The 17,354-nt window shown below is 47.7% G+C and overlaps 1 protein-coding gene across 1 annotated transcript in view; it reads left to right on the forward strand.

The window, feature by feature from the left end:
- The window catches only part of erich3 (glutamate-rich 3), a gene marked incomplete at its 3' end in the record, with an annotated part of 64,677 nt that overhangs the window by 16,269 nt on the left and 31,054 nt on the right, over positions 1–17,354 (forward strand). The window contains exons 2-3 of the mRNA XM_072250916.1: positions 6,990–7,083; positions 7,632–7,757. Of these exons, the coding sequence (XP_072107017.1) occupies positions 6,990–7,083; positions 7,632–7,757 (220 nt within the window). The remainder of the gene's footprint in view (positions 1–6,989; positions 7,084–7,631; positions 7,758–17,354) is intronic.

Below are 17,354 nucleotides of genomic sequence, written 5' to 3' on the forward strand. Positions count from 1 at the left end.
TAGTCCACACAGGTTGCTGGATGAAATCCACCTCCTCCCCACCTGGCAGTCTCAATCTGAAACATTAACAATTCGCGCAGGTTGCTGGAGGAACTCAGCAGGTCAGGCAGCGTCTATGGAAAGGAATAAACAGTCGAAATTTCGAGCCGAGACACATCATCAGAAGGGGAAGATGCAGATTAAGAAGGTGTGGAGAGGAGAGGAGTACAGACTGAAGGGTAAGATCGGGCAGCATGGTAACTGAGCGGTTAACTCAAGGTGGCCTGGAATTCAGAGTTCAGTCCAGGCGCTGTTTCGTAAGGAGTGTCTGTACGTTCTCCCAGTGGAATGTGTGGGTTTCCTCTCGTAGTTCAACACTGTACTGGATAGGTTAATTAGTCACTAAGTTGTCCTGTGATGAGATCGGGCTGGCACGGTTCGGAGGGTCAGAAGGACCTACTCCACACTGTATCGCTAGGTAAATCAATCAGACCGGGGAGAGGGAGATGGGGACGAAGTATGAAGCTGGGACCAGCAGAGGAATCCGATAGCATGGGAGAAAGGGAAGAAAAGGGCAGGGGTGAGAGGGGAGCCAGGATGGGGAATGGAAAGAGAGGAGGGGAAGAAATTACGAGGTAGGAGAAATTGATATTCATGTCATCGGGTTGGAGGCTGCCAGAGAGATTGAGGTGTTGCTCCACCCTGAGTGTGGCTTCATTATTGCGGTAGAGGAGGCCATGTCAGATAACTTGTCACCTGGCGGAGAATCTCACCTGGTCCCTCAACACCAGCTCCATAGCAAAGAAAGCCCAGCAGCATCTCTACTTTCTGTGAAGGCAGGGAATAGTCCATCTCCCAGCCCCCATCCTCACCACATTTACAGAGATTGTATTGAGGGCATCCTGAGCAGCTGCATCACCGCCTTGTTCAGAAATTGCGCCATCTCGGATCGCAAGACCCTGCAGCGGATAGTGAGGTCAGCTGAGAAGATCATCGGGGTCTCTCTTCCCGCCATTACAGATATTTACTCCACACGCTGCATCCGTAAAGCAAACAGCATTATGAAGGACCCCACACACCCCTCATACAAACTTTTCTCCCTCCTGCCATCTGGCAAAAGGCACCGAAGTATTTGGGCTCTCATGACCAGACTATGTAACAGTTTCTTCCCCCAAGCCATCAGACTCCTCAATACCCAGAGTCTGGACTGACACCAACCTGCTGCCCTCTACTGTGCCTATTGTCTTGTTTATTATTTATTGTAATGCCTGCACTGTTTTGTGCACTTTATGCAGTCCTGGGTAGGTCTGTAGTCTAGTGTAGTTTTTGTGTTGTTTTACGTTGTTCAGTGTAGTTTTTGTATTGTTCATGTAGCACCATGGTCCTGGAAAACATTGTCTCATTTTTACTGTGTACCGTACCAGCAGTTATGGTCGAAATGACAATAAAAAGTGACTTGACTTGACCTGCTTAGGTCATTTCAGCACAAGTTTTTAATGAGCATGTTGGCTGTTGTGAAGTCCCGTGATGGTTCTGTGATTCAATATCACTGTTATTCCACTAATGGTCAGATTTGTGGTTCAGTGTGAGTCTCCTGGGATGGGAACTGAGCGAGTCCCTGGCGTGTGCCTACGGCACTCGGGTGGTTGGTGGAGGGTGTTCGGATGTGTCCTGGCAGGTCTGCTGCCTTCTCAGCTTGCCCTCCAATCCTCCAGAGAGGACCAGTGATGAAGCAGTGACTTTTAAACCATTACAGCTGCATCTCTAATGAGATGTGTAATTGAAAAACAATGAATATTTGGGCCAAGTTCTTCTCTACCACAGTGATCTAACACTGCAGCTTTGTGGAGGACTAGAAATTATTCTTCCCGCTCAGCACCCACTCTGACCTGAAACACTTTCCCTCTCCTCAGATGCTGCCTGACTTGCTGAGAGTTCCGTGCACTCCACACTTTGACTTTCACCTGCTCTGTGTGTGAATAAACCATCAGACCCAGGAGCAGAATTAGGCCGTTCAGCCCATCAAGTCTGCTCCCCATTCCATCTCAACCCCGTTTTATTATTCCTCTCAACCCCATTTTCCTGCCTTCTCCCCATAACCTTTGCCTTGACTAATCAATAATCTATCAACCTCTGCTTTAAATATACCCAATGACTTGGCATCCACTCTCTGGCTAAAGAAATTCCTCCTCATCTCTGTTGTGAGGCTGTGCCCTCTAGTCCTAGACTCCCCACCAAAGAAAACATCCTCTCCACATCTACTCTTATCTAAGCTTTTCAATATTCAAAGTGTTGCAATGAGATTCTCTTCTCTTCACCACCCCCGCCCAATTCTTCTAAACTCCAGTGAGTACAGGCCCAGAGCCATCGAACACTCCTCATATGTTAACCCAATCATTCCTATGAGCCTCTGGACTCTCTCTAATGCCAGTACCTTTTTCCTTTTAGATAAGGGGCTTGAGCATTCCCTTTCCTCTCCGCCACCAACAGCAATCCTCCGCACTACCGATGCAGAGGGTAGAACTGCTCCCTCACAGCCCCAGAGACCCGGACTCGACCTTGATCTCCACCCGCAGTCTGTGTGGGGTTCGCATGTTCTCCCTGTGACTGTGTGGGTTTCCCAGTGGTTTCCCTCCACATGCATGCAGCCACAGAGGTGGGGAGGTGTGCAGGGGGCAGGGGGGGTGACAGAGATGGGAGGTGTGCCGGGGGGGGGGTGTCACAGAGATGGGAGGTATGCTGGGGGAGTGACAGATGGGGAGGTGTGCAGAGGGGCCGCCTCCTCTTCCAGCAGAAACTCGTGAAAATCTACTTTGTGCATTATAAACCTGTTAAACAATAAACCCTGACAAATAAATGTCGAGAACAGAAAACAGTCAGCACCGGGCAGGATATTCAGCCAACGATGATAATTATTATACATGTTCCTCCTCCTCTGCATCATCCATAACCTTCCATTCCTTTCACATCCAAACAGCTCTCAAGCTTCACCAGACTGCCTGCTTCCACGTCTCCCCCAGCACCTACTGCTCTCCGTGTGATAAAACAGGTTCAAGGCCTTTCACATAGTTAGTGATCGAGGGCGTCACAGCGTCTGCTAGCTCCACAAGCCTGGGTTCAATCCCAACAGAATGGCACTGTCTGTGTGGAGTTTACATGTTTTCCCCATGGCCCCTACATCCCTCCCTGTCTCTGTCAAACCACCCTACCCTGGCTCCTGCACCCTTCCCCAGACTCTGCACCCCTCCTCCTCTCTGAACTGATCTGAAGGTGTACTTGATGGTGGGGAGGGTTGTTTCAATGCTGGAACAGTTTAAGCCCAGCCGTTCTATCATGGCTGATTTATTATCCCTCTCAAACCCGTTCTCCTGCCTTCTCCCCCTAACCTTTTACACCCCAATCTATCAAGAGCCTTCAGTATACCCAATGAACTGGCCTGCATAGCCTTCTGTAGCAATGAATTCCACAGATTCACAAACACTCCCGCCCATTTCAGCAGAAAGCCTCAGCGCCCACCTCCCAAGCAACAGCAAAGCTCTCAGAGAGAGTGTGATCTGCAGTTGACAAAAACTATTGTTTTCTCAACATGTGAAAGGCATTCTCTCATTAACAAGGTTCGGAGAGACATCACCCATTTTCGCAGCAAAAGGGAATCTGACAGTTGCCGTTACGAGACTACAGTATGCTGGGTCACTTTTTTATTGTGAGATTCTCCAACCCGAGAATCGGCAGCAAACTCTCCCACCATCGAGTGAAAGAGAGTGTGACTGCTGAACTACAGACATTTCTGTCCACACATCTGCAGCAAAATCCTGATGTTCCTTCTCCCATGACGCCTCAGTTGGCAACACTGGCCTGGAGTCAGTCGTCCACAGTCTTCCAAGCCGCGCCTGGAGAATGTCGGAAGACGGTTGGTCAGTGAGCTCCAGGAAAGGGAGCTCATCGGCCATATTAAAAAAAACTACAATTTGAGTGCCAATTGCAGATCAGGACCTTGATAGAACCTCAACCATCTTGAAAACAAAATAGACATAAAAGTGAGGAATTTAAGCTGTTTCCTCAGGTGAGCTCAAAGAGGCAACCAATTGATGCCTTCTTAGCCTTGTCAAGATGTAATAGAGCCAGTCAACACACTTTACACAACCATCTATCGAAGTTTGCAAAGGTTTTTGATGACATGCTGAATCTGCAGACTCCTGAGGAAGTAGAGGCATTGTCGTGCTTTCTTCACAATGATATTTATGTGATGGGTCCAGGACAGGTCATCTGAGATGGTGACACCCAGAATTTAAAGTTACTGACCCTCTCCACCTCTGATCCTCTGATTACTGGCTCATGGGCCTCTGGTTTTCCTCTCCTGAAGACTACAATCAGTTTCTTGGTCTTATTGACATTGAGTGAGAGGTTGTTGTTGTGACAGCACTCGGCCAAGTTTTCAATCTCCCTCCTGTACTGTATGCGGATTCGTCACCACCTTCGATACAGCCCACAACAGTGGTGTCATCAGCAAACTTGCTTATGGAGTTGGAGCTGTGCTTAGCCACAGAGTCAGAGGTGTAAATCAATGCATGAGCTGTTAGTACATTCTCTCTGAGACCTTGTGGGATTCCTCCACACTGAAAAGGTGAATGTAAATTGTGGACATGCTGTGTTGGCACTGCAAACATGGTGACACATGCAGGCTGCCCCCAGCACATCCTCTGACTGTGTCAGTCGTTGACACAAATGATACATTTTACTCCATGTACACGTGACTCTTAAATGTTGAAACCATGAAACTAGAATTCTTTGAGGATGTAATGAGCACAGTGGATATATGGGAACAGATGGACGTTATTTACAGAAGGTGTTTGATAAGGTGCCACGTAAAAGACTTATCCATTGGATGAGGATGCATAGAGTTGAGGGTGATGTATTAGCATGGATAGAGCACTGGTTAACTAATAGAAAGCAGAGAGTTGGGATACATGAATGTTGCTCTGGTTGGCAATCGGTGGTGAGCGGTGTGCCACAGGGGTCAGTGCTGGGCCCACAACTGTTCACGATATGTGGATAATGTGAGGTTATCCACTTTGGTGGCAAGAACAGGAAGGCAGATTACTATCTGAATGGTGTCAAGTAGGAAAAGGGGAAGTACAACGAGATCTAGGTGTCCTTGTTCACCAGTCACTGAAAGTAAGCATGCAGGTACAGCAGGCAGTGAAGAAAGCTAATGGCATGTTGGCCTTCATAACAAGGGGAGTTGAGTATAGGAGCAAAGAGGCCCTTCTGCAGTTGTACAGGGCCCTGGTGAGACCACACCTGGAGTATTGTGTGCAATTTTGGTTTCCAAATTTGAGGAAGGACATTCTTGCTATTGAGGGAGTGCAGCGTAGGTTCACGAGGTTAATTCCCGGGATGGTGGGACTGTCATATGTTGAAAGATTGGAGTGACTGGGGTTGTATACACTGGAATTTAGAAGGATGAGAGGGGATCTGATTGAAACATATAACATTATTAAGGGATTGGACACGCTAGAGGCAGGAAACATGTTCCCGATGTTGGGTGAGTCCAGAACCAGAGGCCACAGTTTAAGACTAAAGGGTAGGCTATTTAGAATGGAGTTGAGGAAAAACACAGAGGGTTGTGGTTCTGTGGAATGCTCTGCCTCAGAAAGCAGTGGAAGCCAAGTCTCTGGATTCTTTCAAGAAAGAATTAGATAGAGCTCTTAAAGATAGCGGAGTGAAGGGATATGGGGAGAAGGCAGGAAAGGGGTACTGATTGTGGATGATCAGCCATGATCACAGTGAACGGCGATGCTGGCTCAAAGGGCCGAATGGCCTACTCCTGCACCTATTGTCTATTGATATACATTAATGATCTGGAAGGGAGGCCGAGTGTAGTGTACCTAAGTTAAGTGATGATACTAAATTGAATGGAAAAGCAAATTGTGAGAGTCTGCAGAGAGATATAGACAGGTTAGATAGGACAGAGATGAAGGGAAACTGCTTTTCCCAGAGAGTGGTGAATCTGTGGAATTCTCTGCTCAATGAAGCAGTGGAGGCTACCTCAGTAAATATATTTAAGACAAGGTTGGATAGATTTTTGCATAGTAGGGGGATTAAGGGTTATGGGGAAAAGGCAAGTAGGTGGAGGTGAGTCCATGGTCAGATCAGCCGTGATCTTATTCAATGATGGAGCGGGCTCGACGGGCCAGATGGCCGACTCCTGCTCCTATTTCTTATGTTCTTGTGACTTCTGGTTGTAGCCCCACCCAACCTCAGTGGAAAAAGCCTGCTTGCATTTACCCTATCTATACCCCCATAATTCTGTATACCTTCATCAAGTCTCCTCTCAATCTTCTACATTCCAAGGGATAAAGCCCTAACCTATTCAATGTTTCCTTATAATTCAGGTCCTCCAGACCTGGCAACATCCTTGTAACATTTCTCTGTACTACTTCAACCTCATTTACATCTTTCCTGTAGGTCGGTGACCAAAACTGTACACAATACTCCAAACTGGTCAATGTCTTGTACAACTTCACCATAACATCCCAAGCCTTGTACTCAATACATTGATTTATGAGGGCCAGTGTGTCAAAAGCGTTCTTTATGACCCTATCTGCCTGTGATGCCATGTTCAATGAATGGTGGACCTGTATTCCCAGATCCCTTTGTTTTCCCACATTCCTCAGTGTCCTAACATTCACTGTGTAAGACCTACCCTGGTTGGGGTAACTGAAGTGCAACACCTCGCACTTGTCTGTATTAAATTCCAACTTGGATAATGGACCCAAAACTTCTCACAGATTTGACCAATGCCTTATAAAACTAACGGCGAGCAAGTCAGTAAGGATGTGTTTGGCAGAGGGGTTGTTTCTATGCCGTACAATCCTATGGCACTGGTGGTGGGGATAACAGCAGTTGTTCATTCAGCCCATTGAGCCTGTTCTGCAATCTGCATCACATCCCTGCACTAACTCGATGACCCCATGTGGGGACTGACCTTCATTATTTTTATCTTTCAGACCCCTGGAGACATATAACAGCCTGACGGACAAACATCTGACCAGATACTTCAATAACACCAGGATCCGTAGGCATCTACAACGTGTGGGTTTGGTAGGTAGGACAATCATGGCCGGCTCTGTGATCCCCCAATCTCGACAGTTCTGGGAACAGGCTAGATGGGACAAATGGCCTAATTCTGCTCCTAGGTCGTATGGTCGTATGGCCCAGGCAAAGGAGCACAGGAGTGTTCATGGTACAGTGGTAGAGCCACTGCGTCACAGCCCCAGAGATCCGGGTTCATTCTTGGCCTGTGGCACTGTCTGTGGGGAGTTTGCATGTTCTCCTTGTGTGTGGGTTTCCCCCGTATGCTCAGATTCCTTCCCACATCCCAAAGACGCGTAGACCAATGCGTTAATTGGCTGCTGTCTATTGTCCCTAGTGTGCAGGTGAGGGGTGGATTCTGGGGGGAGTTGTTGGGAACGAAGGGAGAATGAAATGGGGTCAATGTAAGGTTGGTATCCACAGGTAGTTGACAGACAGCATAGACTCGATGGGCTGAAGGGTCTGTTTCCAAGCTATTTCTTACTGATCTATCTCTAAGACCATTGCTAAAGATTAAATCCCTGAAGTTCTTAGATCTTTGATGCTTCCCTGTGCAGGTCACAAGGAGTGGACGGATTGTGTCCGAGAAGGAATATCGCCTCAGTATAGTCCGCAAAGATCATCAAAGATATGTACGTGAGAGCCTGGCCCAGGCCATATTCCACAAGGTCCTCAGCATGGAGGTACGTTGGGCTGCTGCCCCTCACCAACTCTCCAGCTTTTCGTTCATTCAGAGCATCCGGCACTTTATTCCCCAATCACTCTTATACTCATGATATTCCTGGGCTGTTTTAGAGGAAATTAATCATCTTAATGTGTTGGAATGTCAATGGAAAACGCTAGAAACCCGGAATCGGAATCCGGTATAATATCACCAAGTATGTTGTGAAATTTGTTATTTTGAGGCAGCGGTACATTGCAGTACTAAAATAATACTATAAATTACAAATTGCAAATGTCATTCCACCTTTCAAGAAGGGAGAAAGGCAGGAGAAAGGAAATTTTAGGCCAGTTAGTCTGACCTCAGTGGTTGGGGAGCTGATGGAGTCGATTATTAATGATGTGGTTTCAGGGTATTTGAAGGCACATGATAAAATAGGCTGGAGTCAACGTGGTTCCCCCAGGGGAAAATCTTGCCTGACAAATCTGTTGGAATTGTTTGAAGAAATGACAAGCAGGATAGACGAGGGAGAATCAGTTGATCTTGTGTGCTTGGATTTTCAGAAGGCCTTTGACAAGATGCCACACTTTGTCAACAAACTCCGAGCCCATGGTATTACAGGAAAGTTTCTAGCATGAATAAAGCAGTGGCTGATTGGCAGGAGGCAAAGGGTGGGAATAAAGGGAGCCTTTTCTGGCTGGTTGTCAGTGATTGTGGAGCTTAGAAAAATAGAGGGCCATGGGAAATCCTAGGTAATTTCTAAAGTAAGTACATGTTCGGCACAGCTTTTTGGGCCGAAGGGCCTGTATTGGCCTGTATCCACCTCCACCACCGTTGCCACTCTCCGCATAAAAAAAACTTACCCCTGACATCTCTGTACCTTCTTCCAAGCACCTTAAAACTGTTGCTTGTTAGCCATTTCAGCCTTGGGGAAAAGCCTCTGACTATCTATTCCTAGTTGGTATCAGCAATTATGTCCCTGGCAGAGAAATGGCAAAGTGCACCGGCAGCCAGTCAAAGTTATCGGAGGCTGAGAATGTTCTGGGAAGAGAAGCTCACCCCCAGGGGGGAGGAGGAAAATGAGCCTTGGGCAGATGCTGGTCGAGTGTCAGTGGTCTGATGGTGTGAAAAGACAGTGACTGGTAGAGAGCCTGAAGGGTTTGGCCTCTGAGGGGGTGAGGTCCTTGAAAGCAGGCAGCCCCTTTGCTACTTCAGCAGACTACATACAACTCTTAGAAAGTGTTTTTGGCGTGACAGGAAGCCTGATGGAGTTTCTGACGGGGTTTGGGAACATGTTTCAGGAGAAAGGGGAGAAAGTTTCTGCTTACATTTTCCGGCTGGAGGGACGGCTGTTTTGCTTTTGGCGTAAAGGGGCCATTCAACTGGCTGATGTGAATCAATTAAGGATGGACCAAGTGGCAAAGGGCACACAGTCATGTGACCTGATTGCTTTAAGCCTCTGTCTTGAAGGAATCGCCTCCCCCTTCCCTCGTTTGTTGAGCTGATGAGAGAAGTAAGAGAGCAGGAAAATGCAGTAGAGGAGCAGGAGACCTCTGTCAGCAGGGTACAGTCCTTGGTGGTAGCCTCTATTGCTGAAGCGACCCCTAAAGCCACACGGGTGGGGGTTTTGTAGGATCTGTAAAGGATTAGAGAATTGAGGTATCTCAGTTGGTATCGGTGGGTGCTGTCACCAAGCATGACAAAGCCGATAGGGAGCCTGGCCCACTGATGGGACATACTAAGCAGAGGGCTGCTATTGTAGGGGGTCCTTCGATAAGGGGAGTGACCGGTATTGTCTGTTACAACTGTGGTGAGGAGGGACACTTCAGATGGGAGTGTGAAGGATGGGAAGGCCTTCGGAAAGGGAGTCCGTGGGTGCTTAAACAGAAAGGGAAATCAGGAAACTTCAGAGAAACCCAGTGAGGGAACAGCCTGTCATCCTGGGGGGAACACGTTCCAGTCAATGTATCAAGGAAAACACTAAAGTGAAAAACCCTATTCCTGAAGGCTTAGTGGGGCCAAGCTCCAGTGTATCCATATGGATTGAGGGTGATTTTGCTAGATCCATACCTGACACAGACTCTCAGGTTACTCTGCTGTACAGATCCTTCCACAACTGGTACTTGATGCCTTTGCCATTGATGAGCTTTAGTACTGATGACTACCTGTATGGTGGTTACTTGTTGAAGCTGGAGTTTTTGGAGGCAGATATGGGAGTAGCTGAGGTCCTTGATACGTTGGTGTTGGTTTGTCCAGACCTGGTCGAGAAGGGTGAAGCTTCAATTCTTGTGGGGATAAATACGCCAATTGTAAGGAGACTAGTGAGAGCCTACGAGGAGAAAGTCGAAGACAGCTGTGCTCAGAGCTGCTTTTGAGGAAGTGCATGCCTATCCTAGGCTGGATGATGAGCACAAAGGAGGAACAGTGTGGTACACCCAGTCCAAACCGTCATGTTACGGCCTGGGGAAGTAACCAGAGTGATGGGAAACTCCAAATTTTCCAGAATGCCTGATGCTAAGGCCCTTCTGGTGGATGTTCTGGAAGACCACAAAGAGGAATCACGCTTACCTGCTGGGTACTGATGAGGCCCAAACTGCAAAAGCCATCGGCTGTTCAGGTAAACAGGATGACCATGATTGTCAGTAACACCTTGAAGAGGGAGGGGAATGCCAGTGGCACACCTTTTTTCAGTGATTGTCACGTCTAGTTTTCCCGTGAGACAAGCAGGAGAGAAACCATCTCCTGGAAAGGGAAAGTTGACAGCCAAGTCATTCAGCTTTGGTGACTCCCAGGTACCTGGAGTTTGGTAGAGGAGATTGACAGAGAAGGTGTTGAAGTTTGAAGATGTCTTTTCTACTGATGAGTTTGATGTGGGTTGTTCCAAGAGTACTCGCCACACCATCCGAGTGACAGAGGACACCCTCTTCAGAGAAAGGTCTTGGCGACTCGCACCCACCAAGGTGGGGGATGTTTTGCAGAAGCTGAAGGAATCTGGGATTATCACTGAGTCTAGGAGTCCCTATGTGTCCCCCATCGTGGTGATGAGGAAGAAGAATGGGAAGGTAGGAATGTATGTTGGCTATCAGACTCTGAACCGACGCACAGTCCCCGATCAGTATACTGTTTTGAGGATCGAGGATGCACTGGCCTGCCTGAGTGAAGTGAAGTGGTTCAGTGTGCTGGACCTAAGGAGTGGGTATTATCAGGTACCCATAAGTGAGGCTGATAAGGAGGAGACAGCATTCATATGTCCACTTGGATCCTTTCAGTTTGAAAGGATATCCCAGGGCATATCAGGAGTACTGGCTACTTTCCAGCATGTCATGAAGAAAATTGTTGAGGATATGAAATTGCTTGAGGTGCTAACATACCGGATGATCTCATAGTGTTTGGATCCACCCTGGAAGAGCATGAGGCGAGGCTACTGAAGGTGTTAGGTGGCCTTAAAGCTGAAGGGTTAAAACTGTCACTGGACAAGTTGCCAGTTCTGCAAGATATCTGTCAACTACATTGGGCTTGGGCACATAGTCTCATGGGATGGATTAGCTATGGATCTGCCAAAGTTAGAGGCAGATTTGGCCAAGGCCCAAGAATGTGAGCGCCCCCTGCTCGTTCCTTGGATTCCATGGGTACTATCGAAGGTTCGGGAAGGGCTACTCTAAAGTGAGTCACCCTTGAATCAGCTTCTGTGCAGTTACCCTCTCTTGAGGAAGAATTAATGGGAGGACGACAAAAGGAAAATATGGTAAAGTTTATCTTAGCCCTTTGGAGCAAGATGGGATGCAAAATGTGAAGAGGGCTTTCAGGTGTTGAAGGAGCTGCTGACGAAAGTGCTTCTGTTGGCTTTTGTAAACCCCCATTTGCCATATGTATTACATACAGATGCCAGCCAAGCGGGCTATATCACGATCGGGGCACACAGTTGAGACTGCCACCCTCCGAGTGAAATTACCCCACACACAAATTGGAGTTTCTGGCTTTGAAATGGATTGTAGGGAATAAGTTAAGTGACTGACTATATGGTGCCAAGTTTGAGGTGAGGACAGACATCAATCTATTGACTTATATCCTGACCTCGGAGAAATTGGATGCGACAGGCCATCGTTGGTTGATGGTGTTGTCTACCTATGATTTCAGCCTGAGGTACTGACTGGGAAACCAGAATATTGGAGCGGGTGCGTTGTCCCAATGTGCACATAAAGGGCTGGAAATGGACTGAGAGTGGGAGAGCGTTCCTGCACCTGGACTTAAAGCAACGTTCCAGAGTTCTGTCACGGTGAAGACAGAGGCAAGGCAAGGGCAGTGTTTGGATTGCCATTAAAGATGAGGGATGCTTGGGGATGTGGCGTCATCCAATCAGGAGAGTGGAACTGGGTGGAGATTTTAGAGAATACTGGGGGAGAGGTTTTGTGATGGACACTGGTCAAGATCTTTCTTGGTGGGAACGCAGAGAGACGAAGCTCAAGAGAACCAGCTGTAGGATTCAATCTGACAGGAAAGCACAATGGTGCCCAAGAGGGGGAGTTCTACCAGAGATCGGTGAATAGCAGTTGGTGCCGTGAGTACATCGGATACACTGGCTTTTGGAAGATTTGAGCTCCAATCTGTGCATGTTTGACTGTTTAATTATAGTGGGCCCTTGTTTTTTTTCTTTCTTTTCCTTAATAACTCTTTGGTTAAGTTAATATTCATAAATGTACTTCCTTTATAATTGTGTGTGGTGTATGATCCGCTCTTTCTTGCCGATGGGCGATTGCATGGGGCAGTAACTCACACAGTATTCACTCAAACCGGGGTTTGGGTGGCCAAGAAGTCTCAATCTCATGGGTTTAGTGGGACCTCAGTCATATCTACCCTAGATGTATAGAGTCTGAGAAAGGTGGTTTTCTCAATGCTGAGTGGCGAGCAAGCCAGATCTCTAGAGACGCCTGATAAAAAGGGGTTTCAATTAGAAAAGGCGAATAAAATTAACACGGATGCAAGCAGAGCAATCATTCTTTCAGCGGCCAAGATTGTGCCAGTCTTTCGAGTGGCTTTGGCTCATCAGGCTTCGGTGAGAACAGGTTTGGGCGAGGTGGAGTATCTGACAACTGTCTTTTTCTTCTTTCTTGTTCATTCCTCATCTGTTGGGGCAGGGTAGTTTAGTGAGAATGGCTCCAGGGGCGGTGGTTTGTACTGTATGTGGGATGTGGGAAGTCAAGGAGACCTCCAGTCTCCTGGACTAACATATCAGCACCATGTGCATTGAGTTGAGGCTGCTGAGAGAATGTATTGAGGGAACTGGAGCTGCAACAGGATGACCTTTGACTCATATGGGAGAATGAGGAGGTGACAGACAGGAGCTGCAGGGAGATAGTTACCCCTAGGCTGCAGGAGATGGATAACTGGGTGACTGTCAGAAAAAGGAAGGGAAATGCACAGCTAGTGTGGAGTACACCTGTGGCCATTCCCTTCAGTAATAACTATACCACTTTAGATACTGTTGAGGGAGATGACCTACCGGGGGAAGCTGCAGTGACCGGGTCTCTGGCGCTGTCCGGTGCCGTGGTTCACAAGAGCAGAGAGGTGAGGAGGACTGCAGTGTTGATAGTAGATTCCATAGTCAGAGGATCAGAGGCGAGATTCTATGGGTGTGATAGAGATACCCAGATGGTATTTTGCCTTCCAGATTTCAGGATCAAGGATATCTTAGATTGGCATTCTAAACAAGGAGGGAAAGCAGCCAGAAGTCTTGGTTCATATTGCCACCAATGACGTAGGTAGATAAGTGAGGAGGGCCCAAAGAGAGAAAGCTGAAAAACAGGACTTCCAGGGTAGTAACCTCTGGATTGCTGTCTCTGCCATGTGCTAGAGAGGGTAAGAACAGGATAATTTGGCAGGAGGATGTGTGGCTGAAGAGCTAATGCAGAGGGCAGGGGTTATTAAACCATTGGGATCTCTGCTGGGAATATACAACCTGTGCAAAAGGCTTAGAACATAGAATAGTACAGTAGAGGCCCTTCGGCCCACATTGTTGTGCCGACCCTCTAACCCTGCCTGCCATATAACCCCCCACCTTAAATTCCTCCATATACCTGTCTAGTAGTCTCTTAAACTTCACTAGTGTATCTGCCTCCACCACTGACTCAGGCAGTGCATTCCACGCACCAACCACTCTCTGAGTAAAAAACCTTCCTCTAATATCCCCCTTGAACTTCCCGCCCCTCACCTTAAAGCCATGTCCTCTTGTATTGAGCAGTGGTGCCCTGGGGAAGAGGCGCTGACTATCCACTCTATCTATTCCTCTTATTATCTTGTACACCTCTATCATGTCTCCTCTCATCCTCCTCCTCTCCAAAGAGTAAAGCCCTACCTCCCTCAATCTCTGATCATAATGCATACTCTCTAAACCAGGCGGCATCCTGGTAAACCTCCTCTGTACCCTTTCCAATGCTTCCACATCCTTCCTATAGTGAGGTAACCAGAACTGGACACAGTACTCCAAGTGTGGCCTAACCAGAGTTTTATAGAGCTGCATCATTACATCACGACTCTTAAACTCTATCCTTCGACTTAAGAAATCTAACACCCCATAAGCTTTCTTAACTGCCCTATCCACCTGTGAGGCAACTTTCAGGGATCTGTGGACATGTACCCCCAGATCCCTCTGCTCCTCCACACTACCAAGTATCCTGCCATTTACTTTGTACTCTGCCTTGGAGTTTGTCTTTCCAATGTATACCACCTCACACTTCTCTGGGTTGAACTCCATCTGCCACTTCTCAGCCCACTCCTGCATCCTATCAATGTCTCTCCGCAATCTTCGACAATCCTCTACACTAACTACAACACCACCAACCTTTGTGTCGTCTGCAAACTTGCCAACCCACCCCTCTACCCCCACATCCAGGTCGTTAATAAAAACCAGGAAGAGTAGAGGTCTCAGAACAGATTCTTGTGGGACACCACTAGTCACAACCCTCCAATCTGAATGTACTCCCTCCACCACGACCCTCTGCCTTCTGCAGGCAAGCCAATTCTGAATCCATCTGGCCAAACTTCCCTGGATCCCATGCCTTCCAACTTTCTGAATAAGCCTACCATGTGGAACCTTGTCAAATGCCTTCCTAAGATCCATGTAGATCACATCCACTGCACTACCCTCATCTATATGCCTGGTCACCTCCTCAAAGAACTCCATCAGGCTTGTAAGACACGATCTGCCCTTCACAAAGCCATGCTGACCATCCCTGATCAGACCATGATTCTCTAAATGCCCATAGATCCTATCTCTAAGAACCTTTTCCAACAGCTTTCCCACCACAGACATAAGGCTCACTGGTCTATAATTACCCGGCCTATCCCTACTACCTTTTTTGAACAAGGGGACAACAATCGCCTCCCTCCAATCCTCCGGTACCATTCCCGTGGACAACAAGGACATAAAGATCTTAGCCAGAGGCTCAGCAATCTCTTCCCTTGCCTCGTGGATCAGCCTGGGGAATATTCTGTCTTGCCCCAGGGACTTTTCCATCCTAATGTATTTTAACAACTCCAACACCTCTTCTCCCTTAGTATCTGCATGCTCCAGAACATCAACCTCACTCATATTGTCCTCATCGTCATCAAGTTCCCTCTCATTGGTGAATACCGAAGAGAAGTATTCATTGAGGACCTCGCTCACTTCCAGGCACATCTTCCCACCTTTATCTCTAATTGGTCCTACCTTCACTCCTATCATCCTTTTGTTCTTCACATAATTGAAGAATGCCTTGGGGTTTTCCTTTACCCTACTCGCCAAGGCTTTCTCATGCCCCCTTCTTCCTCTTCTCAGCCCCTTCTTAAGCTCCTTTCTTGCTATCCTATATTCCTCAATAGACCCATCTGATCCTTGCTTCCTAAACCTAATTATGTATGCCGCCTTCTTCCACCTGACTAGATTTTCCACCTCACTTGTCACCCATGGTTCCTTCACCCTACCATTCTTTATCTTCTTCACCGGGACAAATTTATTTCTAACATCCTGCAAGAGATCCCTAAACATTGACCACATGTCCATAGTACATTTCCCTGCAAAAACACTACCCCAATTCACACCCGCAAGATCTAGCCTTATAGCCTCATAATTTGCCCTTCCCCAATTAAAAATTTTCTTGTCCTCTCTGATTCTATCCTTTTCCATGATAATGCTAAAGGCCAGGGGAGTGGTGGTCACTGTCCCCCAGATATTCACCCACTGAGAGATCTGTGACCTGACCTGGTTCGTTACCTAGTACTAGATCTAGTATGGCATTCTCCCTAGTCGGCCTGTCAACATACTGTGACAGGAATCTGTCCTGGGCACACTTAACAAACTCTGCCCCATCTAAACCCTTGGAACTAATCAGGTGCCAATCAATATTGGAAGTTAAAGTCACCCATGATAACAACCCTGTTATTTTTGCACCTTTCGAAAATCTGCCTCCCAATCTGCTCCTCGGTATCTCTGCTGCTACCAGGGGGCCTATAGAATACCCCCAATAGAGTAACTGCTCCCTTCCTGTTCCTGACTTCCACCCATATTGACTCAAAAGAGGATCCTGCTCCATTACCCATCCTTTCTGTAGCTGTAATAGTATCCCTGACCAGTAATGCCATCCCTCCTCCCCTCCCCCCCCCCACCTCTATCCCTTTTAAAGCACTGAAATCCAGGAATATTGAGAATCCATTCCTGCCCTGGTGCCAGCCAAGTCTCTGTAATGGCCACTACATCATAATTCCATCCATGTATGTATCCAAGCTCGCAGTTCATCACCTTTGTTCCTGATGCTTCTTGCATTGAGGTACACACATTTCAGCCCTTCTACCTTACTGTCTTTACACCGTTTATTCTGCTTCTCTTTCCTCAAAGCCTCTCTGTATGTTAGATCTGGCTTTACTCCATGCACTTCTTTCACTGCTCTATCGCTCTGGGTCCCATCCCCCTTGCAAATTAGTTTAAACCCTCCAGAACCATGCTAGCAAACCTACCTACAAGGATATTGCTCCCCCTCGAGTTCAGGTGCAACCCATCCAATCTGTACAGGTCCCACCTTCCCCAGAAGAGATCCCAATGATCCAAAAATCTAAAACCCTGCTCCCTGCACCAACTCCTCAGCCACGCATTCAACTGCCATCTCCTCCAATTCTTACCATCACTGTCACGTAGCACTGGCAGCAATCCTGAGAACGTCACCCTTGAGGTCCTGTTCTTCAGCCTTCTGCCTAATTCCCAAAACTCACACTTCAGGACCTCATCCCTCTTCCTGCCTATGTCATTGGTCCCAAAATGTACCACGACTTCTGGTTGCTTTCCCTCTCGTACCAGGATGTCATGCACCCGGTCAGAGACATCCCGGACCCTGGCACCCGGGAGGCAACAAACCATGCGGGTGTCCTTCTCACGTCCACAAAATCTCCTGTCTGCCCCCCTAACTATAGAGTCTCCAATGACGACAGCTCTCCTCTTCTCCGTCCCACCCTTCTGTACCACCGGGTCAGACTCAGTGCCAGAGGCCCTGCCACCGTGGCTCACACCTGGTCAGTCGTCCTTGCCAACAGTATCCAGGATGGTAAACTTACTGTTTAGGGGAATGGCTACAGGGGTGCTCTGCGCTACCTG

Source organism: Mobula birostris, unplaced genomic scaffold, assembly GCF_030028105.1.
Source record: "Mobula birostris isolate sMobBir1 unplaced genomic scaffold, sMobBir1.hap1 scaffold_798, whole genome shotgun sequence".
Lineage (NCBI taxonomy): Eukaryota > Metazoa > Chordata > Chondrichthyes > Myliobatiformes > Myliobatidae > Mobula > Mobula birostris.